The following is a 25,901-nucleotide window of genomic DNA, read 5'->3' as shown; positions in this document are numbered from 1 at the left end:
GACCTCCGTTGCAACTAGGCAGCAGTAATTTTGCCAATACTAACTTTAAACACATAATTTTCTCAAAAAAAGTAGTCAAAAGGAGATTTTTTTGCTTGCTTACATGACAACAATTGTTGTTAATAAATAACAATAAGATACATTTGATTTACTGTATTACAGAATACTGTAGATTTTTGATGATGTTTACAAGTTGCAATATTGGTTTTTAGGGATGGGCCAGTATTACGCCAATACCCGGCCTTATTTGAAGGTATTGGTACTCGCAACGGCAGTCGAATAATAGTATCGGCCGATCTCTTACGGCCATTTTATATTCAGGAACTAGAAATGAAAAATTTAAGGAATAAAAAAAATTGACATTCATTTCATGCAATTTTAAGGGAAGTTGTTTTGGGGTATATAGGTATAGGTATATAGTATGTGGGGTATATAGGTATTTCTTTAAAACGATATGTTATAGTTTATTGGGGGGGGGGGGTGTTATGTATGAAAAGTACTGGTATTGGCATTAGTAATTGGTATTGGTATCGATTACTCAAGAGGTGAATACTCGTATTGGTATCGGTCTGAAAAAAAATGTGATATCGAACATCACTACCTTTATTTGAATTTCAACATGGGCCAAAAGATAATTCCTTCAACGTGGATGAATTTATTAACACACATTTATTAATGAAAAAGTTGATATGGTGATATAATTTGTCATCTTACCCAACAGGTATAAAATACATTTATTTTCTTTAAGTATTGGATTGAATAATAAAATCCAAATATCATATCAGATCAGCTACATAAGGGGAGATCAGATCAGCTACATAAGGGGAGCATAGTATACAATATTTTTATAAGTGCACTACTTACTCTTGAAATAGTGTTCATGCATTTGAACGATTGGTTTTGTGTCTTGAGGCACGTTTTTAGCAAAACATTTTATTGATCGTCAAGCAGGAATGCATACCATTTCTTGTCAAATGCCTTTTTGATTCTTTTTGAATTCCGCTGTTTGTATGTGAATAAGTAGGCCCTCGTGGCAAATCTTTTTTCTCAAATTGGCGTGTAGGTGTACCCAATGAAATGTCCTTTAATCTGTGACAAAAATCAATTAAATCACTTTTATCGCCACAAGATTCTTACTCTCGTTTTTAATTGAAGTAGCACGAAATGAGGGGATGACAAAAAGTGAAGACTGTATGTGTGTGTGTGTGGGGGGGGGGGTGTAGGGGGTTGAGGGTGTCCTATTCTAACTGGCTACCACCGCTTAGCGAAGGAGGGGGGCACTGTGTGGCTGGAAGCGAAGGTTTTTGAGAGAGGGAGGGAGGGAGGGAGGAGGGAGGGAGGGAGGGAGGAGGGAGCGAGAGGGAGATAAGTTCAGCACCACGGACAGTGCACCGGAGCGCCACGATCAGCTGCGCGCTGACACGCTTCCTCGAACCATCCGAGCTTGTGGCATCTTACTCCTGTCCTAGTCTGTCTCCTTTTGAGCATCCTTGCATGGTTTTATTTAAGTGGAGAGAGAAACAGAGGGAGGCAGAGTCAGTACAGCGCAGCCTCACTCTCTCCTTCAGTTGCAACTGCCGAGCCAGCCGGACGGACAGAAAAGACAAGAGTGGCTCCGCTGTGTTTTCTCCTGAGTGCTTTTCCTCTTTCGCTCTCGTCAGCTGCTTCCAAACCGACCGCGAAGATGCACCGTCCTGCAAGAAAACTGACACTGTTACTGCTGGCGGCTTTGTGGATTTTCTGCAACGTCAACTGCGTGCGAGGAGCTTTGCCAACAACCCGTAAGTTTATCTTTTCGTCTTATTTCGTTGCTGGGGTGAAGGATATGTGAGGTTCGTCACAACGGAGTCCGCTATAGTCAGGTCTTCCCTGCGGAGGTGGCACGGGGCCGAGTGGCGCTTGGAGGGGAGGGACGTGCACTAACACGTGTTAAGTCCTCTCTGTGGAGTAAGGTCAGCAGAGTTATTTATCAATTGAGACTTTTTCATTTGTATTTTTTTTTTTAGGAAGTCACTTTAATGTACAGTATAAATCTGGCTTTTGACAAAGCTTTTTTTGGAGGGGGGGGGGGGGGGTTAGTGACAAAATTCATAAAGTCATTAAGCATCACAAAGTTGGAGCTATTGTAAGAATTCACTCTCCCGTTGCACCTGCAATTGGCCTACTTCATTTTAATTATGCTGTTATGTACATTGGGAAAATATTGTTCAAAATAAATGGATGACTTATAGTGTCAGACAGTTCCTGGTTGAGGAAATAATCTGAAGGCTTCAGTGTGACCGATGTGTATGTTCACTGTACGCCGGGGCTCGCCAGGTGCTGGATGAGTGTGCCCCAGGATGTGCCTCATTAATCTTCTCATTTGACGCACGTTGTCAGAAAAAGTCTTCTTGGAGACATTGGTACGTGTCTGTGCATGAGCAGAGATGCAGAGTGGCTGAGGATGACAAGGTCTTCCTCCTTTTGACCTCGCAGTGATGACTTTCTCTTGTTTTTTATATTGATCCCTTATGGAAATGTTTTCTGCTCAAATACTGGAATGTCAGAGTTCTAGGAGCAAAAAGAGTCGCTGTATTGTCAGATTGATGCTTAACAACAATTTTAAACCAGAAGTTAGAATATTTGTCCTTTTTAAAGGGCTACAAGTGAAATCCTCCTGGGAACAGACATTGTGTTCTGATGTACAGTATATAGAAAACATAATGAGAAAATACACTCAGTTTGCTGCTTAAGCCACAAAGTGGGACCTGGAGCCCAAACAATGTCCAAAAGAGCGACAAAGATCAGCAAATGTAGATTTTTGCATCATCCTCCCCCCCTTTTTTGGTGTGCGCATGTATTTTTGTGTTCATTTGCATTTACATTTACATGCCAATGCATGTATGCCCCTGCAAATGATTGTGTTCAACTCTAAGCATTGGAATTTTCTCCTACGCATGCTATGCCTTGAGCGCCTGTCAGCTTTGAGATGCATTCCTGTCACTTAATTGGCTGCCTCAATAGTACCAATTGCGATCTGTTGCGCCCCAGCAAAATAAGACAAACACACGCGCAACGCAGTTGTAAGAACACACGCATAACGGATAAGTGGGTGGAAAACTTATGAAACACGATGTACGGGTTCATTTGTGCACATCTCATCACCTACAGTGATGTCTCATTACGGATCACTATATCGAGTCAGAACATTTGTAAATGTCCATATACTTGATAAATGGCTGTAATTTGTAAATGTTAATATCATATGCACGTTTTTGCTATTTTCAGTTTGTTCCATCGGGTGTTGCCCCAAGTCACTCGCATGATTATGTTTTTGGGGGGTGCACGGTTTTTATGTGAAACCCTAAAATTAAATCCAGCGATGAGTGACATTTACAACCTAAATTTTACTATTTGATCCATGACATTGTTGTAATAATTTATTCCCAACAATCTCTTCATTTCGTAGCAATTCTCTTGGCTGTTCTGCTTCTAGTAGCATATGTGGAATGGTACATTTGATTGTTGAATCAGATTTCCGTCTCAATGTTTAATCTTTCCAGGTCGTTCAGAATCAGTAGTGCTTGATAATATAACCCAACAAAACTATATTATATTATATTATATAAAACTTAAGGCTGATAGACTTTTTGTAAAAATAAATAAATGAAATACCTGTATTTAACTTGTGTCCATTGTTACCTTGAAAAAGTAACTTAGTTACTTTACTGAGGGCTCCTTTAAGAAGTAACTTTACTGATTACTTGCTTTAAAAGTTAAGTTAGACAGACCACACTGCTTAACATAAAAATGACACCCGGTTTTGCCACTTAGTTGGAAGTCTGTTTTTAACAGTGAAGTTTAAGAAAAAAGTTTGTTCTTATTAAATATGAATATAGACAGCAACCTTTTTGACTTAAACTAATTATTTTAATTAACAAAAAATTATTTCAGGATTCCACTTAACAAATTTGCTATATTGTATTTAGTTAAAACAAATACTTTCTAGACTTCTTATTTGCTTGATAAATTGAACGATTAATGTTATAACGGCAACACTCAGCATTTTTAATGTACAGTGTTTATAAATATAATGATTACGTTTTTGACCCCCGGCAATCACACAATTGAGTGTGACTGTGAATGCATACTGCCCTGTGATCCTTTTGATTTTTTTGACATGGCGTTATTGAAGCTATAACACTGTTGACTGAACAGAGTGTGCAACAAACTTTAATATTGTTGTTTTTAGCTGATACAAACTCAAAAGAGTGACTGTACTTGCTTCTTGAAAATGCGACTCCTCCTGCCATTTGCTGTTTTTGGACATGCGAGTCTCAATGTGCTGAAAACGAAGATGTCACTCCCTCAAACGAGAATGTTAATTTCAGTTTGAATAATTAAAAAAGTAAATAAAAAAAAAGTAACACATTAGGTTAGTCAATGTGCTTTTCTGTTAGTTAGTACTACACTACTTTGTAATGTTACTGACATCACTACTTATGTCCAAAGGCACCTACTATATAGTTTTACTAAGTTGAGGTTCAAACCATCGTGTCGTTTATTTATCAAAGCACACAGAGGAAGTCTGCTAATCTGCTCCGTATAAAGCAGGTCTTGTTAAATATGATTAAAGCTGAATATGGAATGCTAACGTTTAATTGAACTGTATTTAAAACCATTCTAAATGTAAATTACCCATGTGTACACTCAAAATAAAACGCCATAAATGATTAATGCTACTGGTCATTATCAAGTATTCAGCTCCAATAAGGTCGTGTGTCTGGTTGCGCTCCTTTTGTTTGAAAATGTGAAAAATAAGCTTCTTTCATTTTTTTTCCTTTCAGTCACAGCAATATAAAACATGAACTATCTTTAAAGTCTATAAACGTTTATACCTTTTATCTCACCCACGATGGGAAAAAGACAAACTGAATCATGTGGAGACAAACCTAGCTTTCTCACAATTTAAACGGTTGTCTGAAAGTTTGTTCGTTGGAGCTCAATACAACATTAGCTTGCGATTATTATTATTATTATTATTTTAGGACTCAATTTTCTTAACAAAAACAATATTCATTTATATTACAATATTAATACAATTAACATAATACTCACACTTCCACACTTAGGTCTTTTTTTTTTTTAAAGAGAAAGCTCAGTATTGTTCATTCGGTAATTTTACCAATTCGACATGTCATCATCATTGCTCTCTCTCTTTTTTTATTTAATTTTTTTATGTGCGTGAGAATGTGCATGTGCGTGTGTATGTGTGTGTGCATGTGTGCGTGCGTGTGAGTGTGTACTCATTAATTCCCCTAAAACCTATTAAAAATCCCATACCGTTCACCTAAACCGAATACTTCAGAATCCAGCTAGAGTCGACCACACTTGGGTCTGTGAAAAGTTGACCTTTCTTCCCCAAAGAATGTTTATGCTTCAAGAACAGTGTTCTCAACTTGCCAAACTGCCGACTTCAGGAGAACCTGAGATTTTCTTAAACACCACAGATTTATTTAGGGTTTATTAGAGACCATTGTCTTCACCCGTTTAGTGGCTAGCATGTTAGCATGCAACATATATATATATTTTTTTGCAGTTTTTTTTTTTGCAGTTTTTTTTTTTAGATAGCTCAGTATTGTTCATTCGGTAATCTTACCGATTCGACATGTCATCATCATTGCTCACTCTCTCTCTCTCACTCGCTCTCTCTCTTTCTCGCTCTCTCTTTTTTTTCTTCTTCTTTTTCTTTATTTCATGTGCGTGAGAATGTGCATGTGCGGGTGTGTGTGTGTGCATATGTGCGTGCGTGTGTACTCATTAGTTCACCTAAAACCTATTAAAAATCCCATACTGTTTACCTAAACCGAATACTTCAGAATCCAGCTAGAGTCGTGAGGTTGTCAGGAGACCCGAGGAAGGATCAAAGAAAAGAAAGGAAAGGAAAATCGGCAGGCCCACCAGGCACCCCACCGGCCCACAGCCCATTTTCTTCATCATATATTGAGTAATATATAATCTATGAATAATTTTATATTGGATCAATTGTAAATTTGTGTGTTTTCTCATTTTAAATACGTTTTCACAAACTTGAATCCAAAAGTCAGATTCCGGAGCTAAAGACAAGTCTGTCTCCCATTTCGAGATGGGTAAATACATTTTATCTGTATACGAAAGTAACTTATATATTTTTGAGAGTTTTTTTGTTGTTGTCGGAGAAAGCTTTGTAATATCTTTAGCTAAAACAGGCGGTTGGAGCGTACCCCGAAGTGTTGGAATTGGTTTCTTTATCATACTTTTAACTTGCAGCTAATGTGAAGTGAAGTGGTAAGCGGGACCCCCAAGTATGGTTATGGGGGAGGAACCGAGGCTGCTGCATTTCCCACCTACTGATTCCCACACAGAGTTAGCGGAGGGAAACTAAAGTCCTCTATAGTAGTGGGGGCCAGTCTGCTGATTTTTTTTTTTAATATGCTGAAGTACCACAATGTGTTATGGGCATAACAAATTAATGTGATAGTGTTCAGTGTTTTGTAACATAAACACCTATTTGCAGTTCAATGTCCTGTTTGATTTGATTCTTGATGATGTCAGCATTTTTATCCTCTTGTTTGGTCAGAGCCAAACATTTTACAGCCAAGTCCTACTCGCATCATATTATCTATCTGTGGCAATTGGCATACATTAATACATTTAATAATCACCATGTTTGGTGAGTATGATTTTTTTTCCCCATTGTCTGTTTTTGTCAAGTTATTAGGTAAATATTGATTCTGAACAGCTCCAGGTGATATATGTGGGACAGCTGCTTGCTGTTATATTGAATTTTTGGGTGGTATTGATGGTTTGTATAATTGCAACGTAATAGTGGCAGGATTAAGAGGTGGATTAAGTCGGATAAATCTCCATTTAGACCCAGGTAACAAATACATGGACTTGCTGCTGTTTAAATTGCAATTTAAGTGTTTTTCAAAGCCATTGTTGTGTTATATAAAAGCAGACTCAAACTCGCTAAGTACTTCTGGACTTAACTGCTTATCTATTTATATATGCAGGACAATACTCTAGAGTGCTAACCATTTGCAGTTGTCTTCAACCCTTAGTCCTTTTATTGAGAAGACTCCTCCGCTTCTATTTTCTGCAAAGAAGGTTTTTGTAAAGTTGCCATCAACGCGTGAAGTAAAGCACGCGTCTTCACGTCGGTGTGCTAGCAGCAAAGTGGGTGGCTAAATGGGATGCCCCTAGCGCCTGTCTGATATAGAATCAGTTTAGCCTTTTCTCATCCCATTAAGCATGCCAGGCCATTTGACAAAGACATCAGTCTGCTCGTACCTCCAGGGCAACTCTTCTTCTGTAATATTCATTTTATACGCTGTCAAACTAAATGAGATTATTTAGTGGCATCCTATTGCCCATTTTAGTTTCAAGCACTTTTTTGTCATTTTACTGGCCACTGTCTATAGGCTTTGCTTTGTCAATTGAAAGATCCAATGTCAGTGTGGTGTCGTTTTCCAAAAGATGCAATTTTAAACCTGATTCCTGTTTAATGTTTTGTCTGTGTGTGTGCGCGCAGTCTAATGGCTCCCGTTAGGAGGCCGAGGATTAGAGCTGGTATAGCAGACTGGTTTGTCTCAGATTAGATCAGCCCAATACATGGTGTTGAGCTACTATTCTCTTCTGTGTGTAATTGTGTGAGCACCCGCCTGAGGTTTGGGTGTAAATTTGTCTCCGTAAGGAGATTTACAAGGTCAACTTGTTAAATGTGCTGCAGTATATTGTTAAAGTTAGCATTCCATAATTTCATTTTTGACTATTTTTTCACTTCATTTTCACCTGCGCCTGAACAATCATCACCCAGCTGATGATTCTCTTCTCCTGCTGCCCTTTATCAGCTGATCACCTCTGGTTCGTATCCTGTCACCAAAGTATAGTAATCCCTGCCTTGCCGGTGTCATCATCTAACCATGATGACCTGACTCATCTTTAGCCTTTCACAATGGGTCCCCTCATTCCTCCGTGCCCTGATTACAGTTCCTGCTAGCCTATTTTCATCACAGCGATAGGAACTGTCCGCTTTGCTTTCCCCTGCATTTAGAGCAGTGGTTCTTAACCTGGGTTCGTCAAAGGTCAAGACACATATCCAACTCATATGATTCATGATGATAGTCCCCACTTGGCGATTAGGGAATTTGGTGCGCTCAGTAGTCGAGTTTTGACTGTTGAGATGGTACATCGTCTGATTTCTTTATTATTGTAATCCCTTCATACTAACTATATTGAGCAAAAAAAGAAAGTGGTCAGAGGAATATGTGCAATATAAATTCAGATGTATAACAGAATGTATGGTGTTCCACAGGGTTGAATTCTAGGCCCTCTGCTGTTTTCATTGTATCTGCTACCCCTGGGTTCCATCTTAAGGAAACAGCGGTGGTTGTTTCAAAGTGCTCTATAAATATAAAGTTGAGTGATGAGAATCAGAGTCCTAACTGCATTATCTGGCAAAACTAAAGCAGAACTTCCATAGCTGCATGGAGATGGGGAACGAAAGAACACAATGCTTTCTGAATTCAAGGTGAAGAGAGGCAGATTTGATGAAAAGGCTACTCTCCCTGTTTATTTTGTTCACCAGTAAATTCTGTCTGTCTTGAATTTGAAAGAAAAAAACTGACAATTTTCAATAAAGAAGGGTTTCGTGAACGCTCATAGGAAACTGGTGTGGCTCAGTACCCCCCAACAAGTTTAGGAACCACCGACTTAGAGCATTTTAGCATGGATCACAGCCAAACTGAAACAACAATGCTGCTTTCTCCCCTTTCAGTCTCTCGCAGCTTTTAAAGTTAGCAGGCTTCATATGAATATTTTACCCCACAAAAACCTTTGAATGGTGCTTGAGGGACAAAAATACTTGACGTAAATGTATCTTCTTTGCAAAAAGCACTCCGTTGTCATTGCTCAAAGAAACACAATTGCTTTATTTAGCTACAGACAATAATTAATAGATATGAATTTGACTTTGAAGGAATATAAGGATGATAGAACAATGTCTTAAGATGGTGCCTCCTTTGGAGAGGAGAAAGCCATCATTGATTATGATCCATTCATTTATTGTCATCCAAAATTAGATCAAAGAATAACCATGGAATAATAATACTATTGGCATCGCCATTTCACTTATTTGATTGCTTTTGTTTCTGTAAAGCTAATGTTCTAACCTGGCAATAGCCAGATTGATAATTGAGATTCACTCAAGAGAATTCTCCACAATATCAATCTGGGACTGCTCCACGGTGATTTGCTTGGGAAAGGCGGAACATTCTGTACAATACTTTGAGCTTATTGGACGATGTGGCATGTTCACGTTTGTTTTGACCAATCACGGCAACGGATGAAAACATCGAAGGCCTATTCGGATCTAATCTTGGGGGGAAAAAAAGCACGAACATCTTTACCAGTTAAAAATGTTTGCCACGGTGTCATCGCTTCCTGGTTTCGTCACAGCTGCATATCCCGCCCCCAAACACAATGTCACTCTGTGATCGGTGGAAATCAACGGGCTTGGTACAAGATGTATTCTCCAGAGTTTGTGAACTCACAAATGCTGCGAGAATTCAGCTTGCAGAGCAAGGTTAATAATTTTCCCCACAGCAGTCAATATATACCATTAATGGACCACAATTTGAGATTGTTTTCCTCTCACTTGTGATACAGCGATGGCTAACTCCAGGACTAATTCCACAAGGGTTTTTTTTTGTGTGTGATCTTTTTCTTATGCCACCACAGACGCTGTAAAATACAGTACAATCAATAAATACTATTACAGTACATACGCAAACATACTGAGCTTTACATCTCAAGATATTTCTTATCCTACTTGTCAACTAACAGACAGTCCTAAGTAATACCCATAAAACAATATTTCTCTTAAAAGTTTTCTGCTGAGTTGACCATGTGCACTGCAGTCAAAAATTGTTGGATCTATAGTAACACTTTAACTGACACAGCACAGCAAGAGTATACTTTTATATATTTGCACTGGAATGACTCTCTTTTAACTGGATGCAGCAGTGAGGCTATCCATGTTCCATTGTGGGAACAAGGCCACATTGATTTAAATGCAGACTGACAAGTCATGCTGCAATATTCACCAGACAATGTTTGCTTTGCAATATACAACAATAGCTCGACTTTCATTTTTTTCTTCTTTTGACACACATGCAAGCTGCACAGGACTTTGAATACTCCTAATGTCAGAGTCATTCATCAAGCACATACAAGTTAATGCGTAGTTGGTGTATGTGTTTGAATGTGCAAAACAGTTAATAGAATGTGATTTTATAAGAGTTCATCTCCTTCGTTCGTTTGTCCAATTCATCGACTTCGGGGTGTGGGTGGGGAGTTGACAGCGGACAACATGCACTGAAACCTACTCAGCGATGGGGTGGCGGCTGGCGGCCAACGGGCACCAACATTTATTTGATTTGTCAATGGGGAGGTGGGAGTGCGCGTCAATTTCAACCTGGAATGGACGCGATGTTTGGGATTATCCACACGCCCTGCCTTTGTTTACCAAGAACCACTTATATGAAGAGTGCAAAAAAGAAAGAAAGAAAGAAAGAAAGAAAAAAAGAAAGAAAGAAAGAAAGAAAAAAGAAAGAGAGACTGAAATAAGCATTCTCTCGATCGCTGTTATCAAATACTAAAATGTTCCATGGTGATCTATTCCCACTTTTCTGATTTTTTTCAAATGTATTTAAAAATGAATTCATCCATTCCTCCCCCCACTTCAAGGTCATGGTTGAGTTGTAGCCTATTTTACATTGGGTGAGTGATGATGCATATCCTGGACTGGTCACTAGCCAATCCCAAGGCTCTCATTTGTTAAAGTCCACAATATTATTCTTATTATCATTCATCGTCCTCCTATCCATTTTACCTAACTAAAGTAGTGTGAAAAAGGAGCCGCTTCACAGCTGAGAGGTTTAGTCACACTACGCTGGATATTACTTCTACATACACTTGAACTGCATCCAATGCTTGCTGAGCATTTAATAGAGTTGTCTCATGTCCAGCGATGAAACAGGATTCGCTCATATAGCGATAAAAACATGATCCCTCGCCACACCTTCCCACACTCAAACACTGCCAATTTCATCCAGCCTGCGGCCGTTGAGCATTTCTAAAGGGATGCCATTGGTTGTCATTAAACACCCATGTACAGCCATGTAGATAAAAATATATTCTCTGTCATTTAATTGCAGTAAAATTAATACATTATAGTTAAATGTAATTGTTATTGATAACAAATAAACATGGTTAAATTTCACCATGTTTCAATTAGAACGACATGTTAGTGCTTAGACTAAGTGAACTTAGATGGCTCATGACCAGGATGAGGCTCACTGTGCCTTTTGTTCTTTGTTTGCCTCCAAATAAGTTTGACCTTTACGGATAATTTGGCAAAACTAATCAAAAAAAGAAAAAAAAAGTACAATGTAACTTAATTTGAAGGCAACATGCAGTTATAGCTCAACGGAAATGTGCTAAAACGATCCAATGCTCTAAATGTTACATGGATGCTTTAGAATGGTCTAAAAGATTATATCATTATTATGAATTTATTAAAATTAAACAGCTTAAATGATGAATATTATTCATTAATATTTCTATCACAACTTCTTAGAGTCGTTTTCCAGTTTCCTGCGCTATTTCCTGCAAGTATCAGCCAGGGTGTAAATAATTTGGACTATTGCTGCATGTGGAAGATTCTGTGAGACTTTTCAAACAAAGTGGTTAGCTATACATCATCATTTATTTAAGTCTAGTAATTACATATGATGTATATTTTTTTGTTGCTTATATTAAATCTGCATATGTTATTAGGGTTTCATTCTATTTTGGCACATGAATGTGGCATTCAACAGCAGTGCTTATTAAATTATGTATACACCATTGCAAGGAGTTAATTGTCAACGGAGAAGGAAAGCGTATTTGTTTGTCTCTTTGAGTTTAACCTATATTCTGTAACGTTAACCCTTTAGCACGACAGATCGGATTACAAGTTAAAAGCCACGGCGCAACATCTGTTCAACTCTCATTTGAACACAAACTCACGTTAATTCCTCTCCATCTGTACTGACCTTACATCAGGGGTCACCAATGTGGTGCCTGCGTGCAACCCCCGACCCCACCCCCAGGACCACATAAGTATCCCACGGGCCTGCTCTAAAAATAGCTAACTAAAAATGTGACATTGTGATTTACTAGGAATGTTGTATAAATGATTTGAAAATGCTTACACTTGCAGATATTTCTAAAAATAATGTTGCGTATTGACATGTCAGAAGACCAAGGCTTGTTGTCACATGGGTTGTTGTCACATTACAATTATCCTCTTCACCAAAGGGTGCAACCAAAAAGTGGAATAGTAGTGTACTTCCTAAATGTGGCCAGGGGTTGTCCTGTCTGAGAAGAGAATAGCACATTGTGATTTGAGATGAGTGTGAGTTAACTATTTTGTACTACTCAAAGTAAATTATTTTAACTTTATATTTTTTAAATAAGCATTGTCAATATACATATTCAAGCAGGAGTTTATATGGACTCATTAAATGAGAGATTCAGGCATCTTGTCATGCCCAAGTCATTGCTCTGTTTTAATTAAAGCTAATATTAGCAAACATAGTAATTTGGGGAACATGTCTCAATAATTTTCGGGTTAGTTGTCACGTTACTTATACAAAGAATGGCCCGGTGAAAAAATGCACCGCTGGCAAATAGGTTTACATATGCCAGAATTGCCATTCAGATGAATTGGTTTGTCAGGTGTTGTTTGAGTTTTTAAAATGGATCTTCCACATGTTATTGAATCTATATCCACATTTCAGGACTGGTTTAGGTTTCATGATGAAGGAATACATTTTTTTTGTGTAATTCAATTTAATATTGAATTTTCACTTTAAGAAGGCAAAACAAGCATTTGAGGCTAAGAGCCCCAACCTACATCCCAGTAGTTCCTAAGAACGTTTGTCAAGTATGTGTTCCATAATATATTACCATTTTCTCAATGAGTATGTTCAACAATTTTTTAAAGATCAATGATACAACTTTTCTCTCGCTGACTTTAATGTTCATTTCAGGTAAAAGAAACCAAAAAACAACAACAATCCTTTTGTCGTTTTATAAGTTAGAAAATCCAGTGTGACATCTTACCCCATATAGTGAGACAACTTACCCGGAGGCGGGGCAACATGTCACATGTTGAAATAATTTGAATGCTTATAACTATGCACTGACACAAAATGTGAAAATGACATAAATACAAAACATATACTTGTGACTTTGTTCTTGGTACATATTTGGTTAAATATGATGTATTGATTCTAAGAATATGTAAAAATGTAAAAAACAAACAAACTGTGATATCAAGCCCGGGGTCTCCTTATCTGTTTCAGTCATTTACATGTTTAGTGTCTTCACATAGATGAATCATTAATTATTAATAACAACATAAAGGTAAATTGATAAAAAAAAAAAAAGCTTTGTTCAAACTGATAGTCCTTGGCATTAATCTGTCCCAAAAAAAATCTACTACATATTTCAGCCGTAAACCTTACTGTACAGCTTCAACAAACTGTAACACATGGTTTTGCATTGTAAGTGGATTTAAACTTGGTTTCTAGTGCAAATTGGCTAAACCTGGCCTGTGTGTGTGCTGTTGTCTTTCCATCTTAATGCTCTTCCCATCTTTTGTCATCCCAATTTGATCAGATTGACATTTCTCCTTGTGCCGGGGTCTTTACTTGTGCATAAAATAAAAATGCCAGGATGAGCTTTCACCCCCTTAGTCTTTGTGTTTGGGTGAAAATGTGACATGTTCAATGCGCTTCAGAACTTTGCCCAATTTTTGACTATCTTGATTGAGAGAACATATTAGACATCATCATTAGATGTGTGTTGTTTTACGTTTGACAAAGAAATGGTGGATGGAATTTGCAGTAATCAGTGTGTCAGACAACCTTGGTTTTAAAACTATTGGGATTTTTGTGTCAGTGTTAATGCAGAATTGCAGAAGAAGCTGCTTGTGTGGATCTCACAGTAGATGTACCTGCCTTGATTTTAGCATATCTTTGAATCTGGTTGTGTGGGTGCCACAGGGAAAATACAAATGATGGGATACTTGAGCTTGAATGTGGCAACGTCTGTCTGTCTCTATATATTGCAAAGATTTTGTGTGTGTGTGTGTGTGTGCGTGTGCTGACACGTGGCTCAAAATTGCGTTTGCTCCATACACACGAGCAAAAGCCTTGACATGGATTTGGTGTGGTCCATAAAGCTCTGTTTCAAGGTACTGAGGCCCAGTCAGACACGGGTCACTGCTTCCTCTTTTATCCCTTCCCTCCATGTGCTACCACTCAACAGTCTACCCTTATATTGTTTTAATTCACTGCTTTCTCCGTCTCCTCCTCCCACGCGTGCTGCCCATTTGTCTTTAGCGTGTGTATGAACTTCATGCTGCCCTGCCTCCCGCTCCATTTCTCTCTTTAACATCCCCTAAGGATTTATTCATTCACGTTAGTGCTCAATTTCACCTTGTTCATTTTTTTCTACTTTATCACTCTGTAATGTTGAACTTTTTTTGTCTGGTCCAGCAGGTCCTGCTCATTAACCAAAAGTTACAATTTCCACTCACAAACTTGTTTTTATCCATATATATATTAAGTAGGGGTCTCAGGCGATACATTTTTTTTAATCGTAATTAATCACATATCTTCAATAGTTAACTCACATTTGATATCATCACACACATTTTATATCTGTTCTAAATGTACAATAAAATCTACAATATTTTTTCTCAAAGTTTTTTAACTCTTGTAAAAAAAAAAAAAAGTAAAAAAAAAAGTGGACAATTTTTTTAACTAATAAAAATATGGCTGTATCTTTTAGTTATTGATATGGTAGTTTCATAATATTTCATAACATTAAGTTAACATTTAAAAGATGTACTGTACTATAAAAAACAAGTGTGAAATTGATTTGTGTTGAGTTCATTATTCTGCCACTATATGCATAACTGCATCTGCAAAACGTTGGCGACAGCTAGGGACCCAGGTGGAAGAGTGAGGTTACAGGGAGAAGACACCAAGAAGGTGAAGGAGTTTAAGTATTTAAGGTCAACACCAGAGCAATGGACAGTATGAAAAAAAAGTGAAGAAGCGTTTGCAGGCAGGCTGGAACGGGTGGAGAAAAGTGTTAGGTGTGATGTGTCATAGAGTTTCAGTTTAAATGAAAGGAAAGTTGTATACAACTGTGGAGAGACCAGCGATGTTGTTTGGTCTAGAGACAGTGCCACTGAGGAAATGACAGGAGGCAGAGCTGGAGGTGGCAGAGATGAAGATGCTGAGATTCTCTTAGTGAGTGACCAGGATGGATAGAATCAGGAATGAGTACATCAGAGGGACAGCACATGTTAGAGGCTTTGGAGATAAAGTCAGAGAGGCCAGACTGAGATGGTTTGGACATGTCCAGAGGAGAGATAGTGAGTATATTGGCAGAAGGATGCTGAGTTTCCAAATGCCAGGCAGGAAAACCAAAGAGGAGGTTTATGGATGTAGTTAAAGAGGAAATGAAAGTAGTTGGTGTGAGAGCAGAGGATGCAGAGGACAGGGTGAGATGGAGGCAAATGATTCTCTGTGACGACCCCTGAAGGGAAAAGCCGAAAGGAAAAGAGGAAGAAGGTGACAGCTCAGTGCATTTTTCTTTTCATATTAAGAGCTATCTAATCTTTAACATGAAGTAAAGTCTGAAATTCTGCACATTTTTAAAATTGTAAAATACAACTCCCAGCCTTCACAAATATATGTATTATTATTGAATGTATTACTGCTGAGGTTTGATGTAAATGTGTCTGCTACGTTGCGACTGGAATTCCTCCAATACAGGCTTTCCAAGTCAGGGGCGGTCATTAATCACGCGTTTTAAAAAATTAGTTGCGTTAAAAAAACTTTAAATTAACTAAAAAATAACACTAATTTTGACACCCCTAATTTCAAGGCAGTGGTTTTTAACCCGGGTTTGATTAAACCCCAAGGATTCGATGAGCCGGTCTCAGGGGTTTGCCGGAGGTCAAGACACACCCCCGTCACACACCCGACTCTAATGATTCGTCGCCCCACAAGTGATCTGTGCTGCAAGGAACTTCTGACTGTTGTGATGGTTCGTCATGTGATTGCTTTATTATTGCAATCCCTTCATACTAACTATGTCGAGCAAAAAAATAAAGTAGTCGGATAAACATGTGCATTCACAAGTGCTGTCAAAGCGTTAACTCATTGATTAATCACATAAAAAACATCACTTTAATCATGTATTAATACAAATTAATTGCACTATTAATTGTAACCACAGATGATCCTTTAGCTTGACAGCGGATGGTTATGTTAAAGGTAGCACAGGTTGTGTTTAAGCAATAAACTACATAGATTAAAGCAAACCATTTAATAAATGCTTGCATGTGAAATTCAGAATACTTGTTCATGTGAAACGAATGGGGTATTATTTTTTTCTTTTTAAATTATGCAAGTAATTAACTGATTAGAAAAAGAGGAGGACGAGAGTATGCAGTGGATCAAAAATGTTGAAGACGTCCTCATAACATTATATCTTGAAATTATTAACATATAACAGGTGCTCTTCAAATTTGGTGGGCAAGATTTTTTTGATAAAAAGCATTTTTTATTGAGTGATTAATCATGATTAATAAAAATTCTATGATGTGATTAATTTGTTTTAAAAATTTAGTAGATTGGCAGCTCTAAGTATCGTATGGTGTTCCACAGGGTTAAATTCTGGGGCCTCTGCTGTTTTCATTGCATTTTCTGACCATGTGTTCCATCTGAAGAAAACCGGGATGGTTGTTTTAAAAGTCCTAACTGCATTATTTGCTATGCCAAGTCGAGCAGTTCTAGCTCAAATCAACTAGTTATCTAGCAAAACTAAACGAACACATGGAGATGGGGAACACACAACACTTTCTGCATTCAAGGTGAAGACAGCCAGGTTCATTTTGTTTATACCCTATACCTATGATTTGAAGTTGAAAACAAAAAAAACAACCCAAAAAAATCACATTTTATTTTTCAATAAAGAAGGGTTTAGTGAATGCACAAATTAAACTGGTGGGGTTCAGGGCATCCAACAAGGTTAAGAACCACTGTTTTAAAGGAATTTCTTTAAAACTGTTTTTCATCATCCTACCATTTTCTTCCTTGTAATTGATTTAATTCCAATCACTTTCTCTCCGCTGTGACTTGTCTATCTTTAACTTTCCTCTCCACTCTACACTAATCCCAGTTAATCCTGACCTGTTGAGAAAGAGGTCAAATAATTAATTAGTACATGCTGTGTGACTTGATTAACAATAAGATCAATTTACAGCCTCTGGAACCGCCGCATAGAAAATATTGAAGGTAGCAGCTCCTACACACAGTTAGGTCAATCCTTTGGCAGCGCAGTTGATTAATTTGAAATTGAATTAATTCCTAATTAAAGTGATGGTTAATCTGAGTTGGGCAGTGTAATCTGTGGTATGCTTGACATTTCCAAATAGCAAGTCCAAGTTTGCTTCAATATCGTCGCTTAATAAATTCTCATCCTGTGTGTTGGCATCGGAGATGAAACGATGACAGCCAACATGCAGAAGATTACAGCATGGCTGATCACAGATCCGTTTCAGATCTTTAATCTGTCTGGGACGAGCAGTGACTTGCACGCGCACACACAGACACATGGGCACACATGCACATGTGTAGAAGGGAAACATCAAATCAGATTTATAGATTTATCTCGTCCGTCAGCACCCTTGCAAGCTCCAGTATCTCAGCTGCATGGCTGAAGGAAAGCCTGTGTGTTTTTTTGTGGGTTGTGAGTCCCTTGTATCATGATATTATCATGACATCTGGAAAATGATACTAGAAAGAGAGAGAGAGAGGGAGAGAGAGAGAGAGAGAAAGAGAGAGAGAGAGAGTTGCAAAGTACTGCCTTAAAAGCTCAATGGGGTGTCAACCATGTCAACCTTTTGTCATCTGTGAATTGATGTCTGTGTTTTACTGCACACATGAACAAAAATGCCACGTGTTAAAAGAAAAACTGTGGTCACTGAAATAACTTGAAAGTGACAAGTTATCTATCCATCCATTTTCTATAACGCTGTCCTTCATGACAGTCATGGGTGACCATATATAAACAATTTCTGTAAGTCTCAATTGCACTTCTACAGCTGTCAACAGATAGACAGAAGTCTTTGCACAACTCTTTCACTCTAAATCTCATTGTTCATACCTGCATGATGTGTGTGTGATCTATTTCTGTGTGTGGTCTGAAACACATTGGAGTGTGAGTTGAATTTCCCAATAACGAGTGTAATAAATCACTTTAAAAATAACTTAAAAATCACTGGCACCATCTGGCATGCTTCAGCCAGAAGTTAGCTAGTTTAGAAATACCTGGGAAAAGGTACCTGTAGTGTCTGTGAACAGTATTTGGCTATCGTTACGTGATCATACAGATTGAAGACACACTGATGCAGTAAAACTGTCCCAGAACATACTGTGACTCCCTCCATGTTCCTTTCTTTGCTTCATTTTTGTGTCTGTAAACAAGAAGTAAATGTGACTTACCAGGATGCATTACCCAGTTGTTGTTTTTTATTAACAGAAGGGTACCAACATCTTTGTCCACGTGTTTATTTATAGTCCCTGCAAGTCAGCAATGTCTCACCTACCTGTGACTCTGTTCTCATACATCTTTCATTCATCTTTCTGTGAGCAAACAATCTCTTTAGATCTGTACTCTTGATGCAACTAAAACTTCTTCAAAAGGAGCCAGTGGAGCAGCGGACAAGAGCATTTTACTTGCAGTTTAGTTAGCAGAGTGTGTTACCCAGTTTATGGACAGCCAGGCCAAAGACGCTCCCTGAATGGGATCCAAAGCCATTAGCACCTTGCTCACTCTGAGGGGCGGTAATGGGTTATCCTGTTAAGCTACTATGATGCAGAGTTGGGGATGTTATTTACCGCTGGTGTGCATGTTGTGCAACTAGCTTGTTAGCACAGGCATGGTTCATGGCTAATCTAATGACTCAACAAGGAACAGGCATTTGCATGAAATACATAGTTAAGACAAAAATCATCCATAGCTTAGCTAAAGCCACTTAAAGTACATTTCTGAATGGGTATATTTTATCTGAAAATTGAGCGCAGAACATTCAGAGATGGAAAGCGAGAGAGAGAGAGAAAAAGAGAGAGAGAGAGAGAGTTGCAAAGTACTGCCTTAAAAGCTCAGTGGGGTGTTGTTCTTTGCCACCATGTCAACCTTTTGTCATCTGTGAATTGATGTCTGTGTTTTACTGCACACATGAACAAAAATGCCACGTGTTAAAAGAAAAAAAAACACAGTGGTCACTGAAATAACTTGAAAGTGACAAGTTATCTATCCATCCATTTTCTATTACGCTGTCCTTCATGAGGGTCATGGGTGACCATATATAAACAATTTCTGTAAGTCTCAATTACACTTCTACAGCTGTCAACATATTTTGGTCCACTTCTCATTAGCAAACTGCTCCAGCTGTCTCAGATTTAAATATTGTTGATTACGTTTTTTTGGGTCAATATCCTGTTGGAGTACACAGAATAAGTGTTGGGCAAGCTACTTGGAAAATATAGTGAGCGCTATTAAAGAATCTTATGTACACTGAAGCTGCCTAAGCTATAATAAAATTCCAAAAGTAGTTTAACTACATTAAAGTTATTTTGGTTGTGTGGACCCTCTGAAACAACAGAGAGAGAGAGAGAGAGAGAGAGAGAGAAGGAGAGAGAGAGAGAGAGAGAGAGAGAGAGAGAGAGAGCGAGAGAGAGAGAGAGAGAGAGAGAGAGAGTCAAAGAGACAGTGAAACCATCCCATCCTGTTTAAATAGATATTTATTTTAATCAATTTGAGATGAAAACTTTCCTTTGCAAGAGTGATCTGGCCATTAAATATTTATTGGTCAGTAATTTCTCCCTCTCGAGTGGTCAAAGAACAGTATTAGAAGCATGCAGGAGCAGGCACACTACGGTAACTCAGCGAGACCACATTTCGCAAGCCTTGAGCAAACAAGCATCTCGGCGACGGCAACTTGGGAGCCGTTATGAAGCCCGGCGAGCGATGCTGAAAGTCCAAGAGAACCAGAATTAGCCGGAGCAGCTAACAAGAGCAGCTAGCGGGAGGAGCTAATTAAAAAAAAAGAAAAACTAGTAAAAGCTTGCAAGCAAAGCAGAAAGTGACAAGTGACAGGCCCGAATCACGGCAGTTAGTGACGACCAACTGCAGACCCCAGCTGTGGAAGGTAAGCTGCGGTCGACCCATTGGGTCCAACACTTGATGCAATACCACCCGGGTTAACTAATTTAATAATTAATTTGCAAAGTTGTTGTTTGGGCATCCGTAGCAGGAAGATGGCGGCAAAACATGGTAGCTCTCGTAAGGTAAGACTACAGCCATGTAATATAATTAGTGATTACTAGACCTACGATTATATAAAAATAAATACGTTTATGCAATACAACATATTATTATTATTATTATTTTTTTCATTGTGGCAGCGGTTGATGTTTTGGCAATTTTGCTGCTTAAAATGATATCAAAACTGCAGTAAAGTACTAGTGAAATGAAACCCCAGTTGATGGCAGCTTTGGCTTCACGCCTGATTTGTGAAGTATGGCAACTACACTAGGACAAAATGTGTAGGTGACATTAAAGTTTTGATCAAAATTACACACATATAAAAATGATAACATGAATAATATTTCAACACTTACATTTGGAAAAAAAAAAATCAGCATGGGCACACGTCAAATCCGCCAATGAATTATGGGTAATACACTTTGTCTGAACCCGCATCCATGCGGTACATTGTGGTCTGACATAAAGATTGTAAAACTTTACAAACTACATGAGTGACGTTCTTACTTTTGTGAGATACTGTCGCTCAGGTAGATTACAACTTTTTTTTTTCCATAGGGCTATAAATATTGACGAACAACAGTAAATAAAAGTCCTGCTGGGATTCCTTTAAATGTTAAATGTCATGTTGGAGTCCATATTTGCTACAGATAATCCCACAGGCAATCTTTAGGCAGAGTTGGCCAAGCAGTAATAAGAATCTCTCTCATCACTTTGTAATAATTTTAACACCTGTCACTGCCTCTCTTATAATTTTATAGCTTTAATAATTACTCCTCCCTGCAGTCACATTCTCCACAATACACTCTGGCTTAATTTCCTTTTTTCAAGCTAAATCATGAGCAGTATCTAATATGGACCTCTGCCGCAGTTACTTTACTTTATGATACTGTATATATTAGCCGGAGCAGCTAACAAGAGTGGCTAGCAGGAGGGGATGGTTAAAAAAAAAGCTAGTAAAGGCTTGCGTGCAAAGCATAAAGTGACAAGCGAAGGGCCCGAATCACGGCAATCACTGTGACTGATATTTGAAGACTTGAAGTTTGTTTAAAGATGTCCTCAACATTTTCTTCATTTGTGAGATTGACATGCCCGGTGCCACCCACTGCATCTTCTCAGCACTTGTCGCGTTTTTCTCTCTTCACCTTGATCTGTCTGCTCTGTTCATTTCCTTTCAACCACCTCTATCTAGGTTTCAATGTCAGGAAGCAGAATTTGACGCCTAAAAAATACAATACGTCACATACACTTATATGCAGTAATAGCACGTAGATGTACACCCAAATGATACAATATATACTATTTTAGAAAGTGCTGTTGATTCCATCTCAATTTGTTCATTGTCTTACAATGTGACATTATGAATGGAAAGTTTAGCTTAATGCTACATTCACACCAAAAGCGTGGGACCACGTAAAGTTTTTTGGAATAGATGCCGCTCATTTGTGCATTCGCTGACACTGGAGAGGAGAAGGTGTGTCGCTTGGTGAACAACTATTGTACTTTAGCGAGTCAACAAAAGAAAGCACCGCCGAGTACTTCTACTTCTTTCATACATCCGGGACAGTATTTTCTCCAGCAGCGCCTTTTTTTGAGGTACGTGTTTCTTCCGCTTAATCTGGTGGCCGGTGGTAGCGCTAAATAGCTTTGGCAAATTTATTCTAAACACTATTGCTACGTTACAGTTCAACAGCAAGTAAATACACTTACCAGCACTCAGTATACTACTTCCTTGTTCACCATTCGGTCCCGGCTGGCCGTATTGTTGCCCTCTGGGTGCCAACCAACAGGACGCTGTGTGTGACGTAGCCCGTACATGAAGCCGATTGCCTGCCGCGAGGCGAAGCGCGAAGAAAGTTCACATTTTTCAACTTGGGCGAAAAGGTAAAAGTACGGAATTTTGCCTCGCCGCACCGCGTCCCACCGCTCCAAACGCAACCTCGCCACCGCTCCACGTTTTTGTTCTACCGTTCCGCGCTAAGTACATTAACTACAATGCAATCGTGCCGCCTGGAACGCCTCCCCCGCTGTTAGTGTGAATGTAGCATAAAGCCATGCAAGCCTTTACTGCGGTGCTACTTTTTTTTTTATTGTAGAATTCCCTGATCCCATGCTTAAATTCTAGCATGAAGATCCAGTGGGGAGTAATGAAGCACATGAATGAGGAGGAGTTTCCTTGTTTTTAAGATAATTGTCCTTAGGCTAAAGAGTAGAGAAAGTAAATTATTTAGTTAGCAACATGGATGGTGCCAGTTGCACACAACAACGGTAGTGAGCAAGTATAGAAGCTAACAACAGCTACCTGAAATGTGTTGCCAATAAGGATGATGTATACATATTTTTTACTTAACTGAAAGTGCTTTTCAAACTCTATTGGCAGGTCACACATTTTAATGACTGAAAGCAGCTTTAGGACTAATTATTTTCCTATTCCTTTGTAGTCAATTTCTGATGTCTAATTACATCATGTATTGTTGTGGAGCTTTTAATTTTTCAGTTCAGTGTTCCTTAAGTCGTTTCTAAATTTTCAAAATGTTTTTCACTTCAAAGTGTGTCTTTGCCTGTAAGCCCACAAAGGCTTGTCTAAACTTGGGCTTTATCGCTGTCTAGAAGTGTCTAAACAACCTTTTTTCCCCTATGTCGGTTTTAGTTTACCATCGAGGCCATCTCGCCTGCAACCAGTTACTTTGAATGTGCTTGCGCGAGCACAAGTCGTTCTGTTACTTGGTGCGTCTATCAATCCTCGCTTTCATCCGCTTCCCAAATCCTCAGTTTGAACTCCTGTGATGCGTTGCCATGGCGCTCAGACTGACAGGCCAAGGTTGATGGGCAGAGAGATTGTTGCCTATGTGTATGAGTGTGTGTTGCTAAGATGATTGGGTGGGAGCAGAGAGGGGCGAATGCTGATTTGAAGCTCGGAATAACATTAAAGCAAGCGTTGCTTTTCTCTGTCTGTCAACTTTGTACCCTTTGGTGTTCGATCACTAAGTGACAGCCTCATCCGTCTCATCACTTATAGCCGGTCTCTGCTGTCCTTGTCTCTTCCTGGGCCGTTCATCTGCTTCCTACCCTTCGTCACCTAACTTCAACTTTGTTCACATTCGCCACGAGAGCAAAGTTATTTCATTGTAATAAAAATAAGTCGTTTTGAATGCTGGGCACATGTTTTTTTTTATGCAGATGCAGTGTACGTCTATATCAACCTGTCAGCTTGTTAACTTGTGTCTACTGCCTATTTGTGTGTCTCTCTTCCTTTCTTTCTGTAATGTCCATATATGGACATTTCTCTTTGTGTGGACATTTTGGCTGGCCCATATCAGAAAAATGCCTCCTTCTACCCTATGAGACTGTGTCTCTGGGTCCCTTAGTAAATGATTTTCTCCTGCATGTGATAAATTGGAAACTAATATAGTTATTGCTAGTAGCTTTGTTGTTGTATGCCTCCTCATGAGTGCAGTTATTGGCAGAACTGTCTCTTGTTACTCTGTTGTAGTCCATTAATTTTTTGCCATGCTGATGTCTAATTTATTTTAATTTTTTTGTTAGCCTTGATTGCTCTGAGTCCCGCATTGACCCACTGAGGTATGCCGTTCCACAGGGTTGAATTCTGGGGCCTCTGCTGTTTTTATTGTATCTACTGCCCTTGGGTTCCATTTTAAGAGAACATGTTATGTCCTTCCACACCTATGGAGGTGGCTCAGATGTCCCACTGAGCGAAAATACATTTTCTCATTGAGGCCACTTTTGATCTGTCTAGAGAAAGTCAAGGCCTGCATTGCACTGAATTTCTTGAATTTCAATGAGGAAAAAACTAAACAAAAATACATTTTGGTGTTTATGGTCAGTAAGCAGAGGTTGTTTTAACGTACTCTATGAATAAAATTTAGTTGAGTTTTAACGTCGATATGTAAATAGGAGTTTGCACAATGTATTTAATCATCAAAGCCCATTTCTACACCATCATTAAAGACACATAATTGTTTTCTTTTTTTACTCACCAATTTGGGTTGGTACTACAAAGTATTTTGCAGCAGTGGAAAAGTTGGTGATTTTTCCATGGCGCATATTCAAGTGTGTTATTGTGCATTTGTGGACCAAGCATTTTAAATTAATTTTTTAGGCGTGGAGCAGTAGACGGAGCTTGAGTAGTGTTTTTTCGTGAATAAAAGACTTAATCAAATTCAAGAAATTATTTGAATCGTACTAAATGGAATCATTTCATAAACAGATTTGTTAAATTGCTCAGTGTGTGTGGTGATCAGGGTAGGCAAGGGAGGCAGTGCCCATTTCTCTGCATGTGAAGAGTAACAAAAAAATAAACTTTTTATTACTTTTAATTATGTTCCATTTTAGTTCTATTGTCCCCGCTTTACATTGATTCAACGGCGATCTCGTGCATTCACTTGTACTGAAGTAACTGTTTAACTCATCCAATTATTTGTTCATTAGTGTGAAATATTTCACTGAAGGTCAAAATTATAGAATAACATTTTATATATACATATATATATATAGGCTAATATATTTGGGGTTTATGTTTTTATATCTGAATCCAGAGTAGTGCCTCACCAGTCATGAATCTCATCGCACATACAGTAACTGGTGGTGCTCCTTTGAGAACCAGACCAAGATTTATTTGCTATGTGCACCCCCATTTACACAGTTGATTGAGAAAAGCTATAGCATTCGTATGTGTCAGGAAGTTATGAGTCAAACCGGTGAGGGGGGAGTAATGTTGATGGCATAAATCATCCTTGATGGTGAAGCAGGCAGCACTAATTGAAGTTCACTGTCATTCGCAAGAATTGCTGTTCTGAAATGTGTCTTATAGAATCAACCCCACTGCATCGTAAGGACTGTGAATCATATGCTTTTGTTTGGATTGACGTGATGCATTTTGACGTCTCTTCTTGCTTCTCCGCTTTGCACTTGGATGTAAAAATGTCTGAAAGGCCTCTGAGAGGAATGTTCAGTGTGACGATCTTCTAGCATCTAATGGAAGCGAGTTTGCAGAGTCCAGTTCTAAACCTCTGTTGTCACCCCAAGCAAATAGACTCCTCTTGTTAACAGCTTTCTAGTGCTGTAGGGAGACTCAAGGAACAGAGGTCAGACCCCAAGCACACTACTCTTACTTGTTCTCCTCCAGCCATACTTGCCATTTCAGTTCTTACTTTTCTTGAATTCATTTTTATTTCATATAAACACATTTTTACTGTTTTGTTTTCACAGCTTTGAGTTGTGTAATAATAGTTTTCAGCTCTTATTGTGCAGCAGATATAGTAGTATGACCTACTGAACAGATTAAGTCCTTCATCTGCATGCAGCCCGGGTTTAAGTTGCCACGCACTTAGCCAGCTGTCAAGCCCTCCCCCACATATCATATGCAGCCACAAAATCAAACCAGATAGGACGAGGTCAAGCTG

The 25,901-nt window shown here is 38.7% G+C and overlaps 1 protein-coding gene across 2 annotated transcripts in view; it reads left to right on the top strand.

Moving 5' to 3' along the window:
- The first annotated feature begins 1,365 nt into the window (after positions 1-1,365).
- cntnap2a (contactin associated protein 2a) overlaps positions 1,366-25,901 on the top strand; it is a 354,486-nt gene continuing 329,950 nt past the window's right edge. For both annotated transcript variants that reach the window (XM_086065802.1, XM_086065801.1), the window contains exon 1: positions 1,366-1,781. In XM_086065802.1, coding sequence (XP_085921928.1) covers positions 1,685-1,781 — 97 coding nt within the window. In that variant the 5' untranslated portion in view covers positions 1,366-1,684. The remainder of the gene's footprint in view (positions 1,782-25,901) is intronic.

Source organism: Leptonotus elevatus, chromosome 21 (genome assembly GCF_054856555.1).
Source record: "Leptonotus elevatus isolate MCC_2025b chromosome 21, RoL_Lele_1.0, whole genome shotgun sequence".
NCBI classification, from domain to species: Eukaryota; Metazoa; Chordata; class Actinopteri; order Syngnathiformes; family Syngnathidae; genus Leptonotus; species Leptonotus elevatus.
Note: the sequence above shows the minus strand (reverse complement) of the source record. Positions and strands in the feature narration are given on the sequence as shown.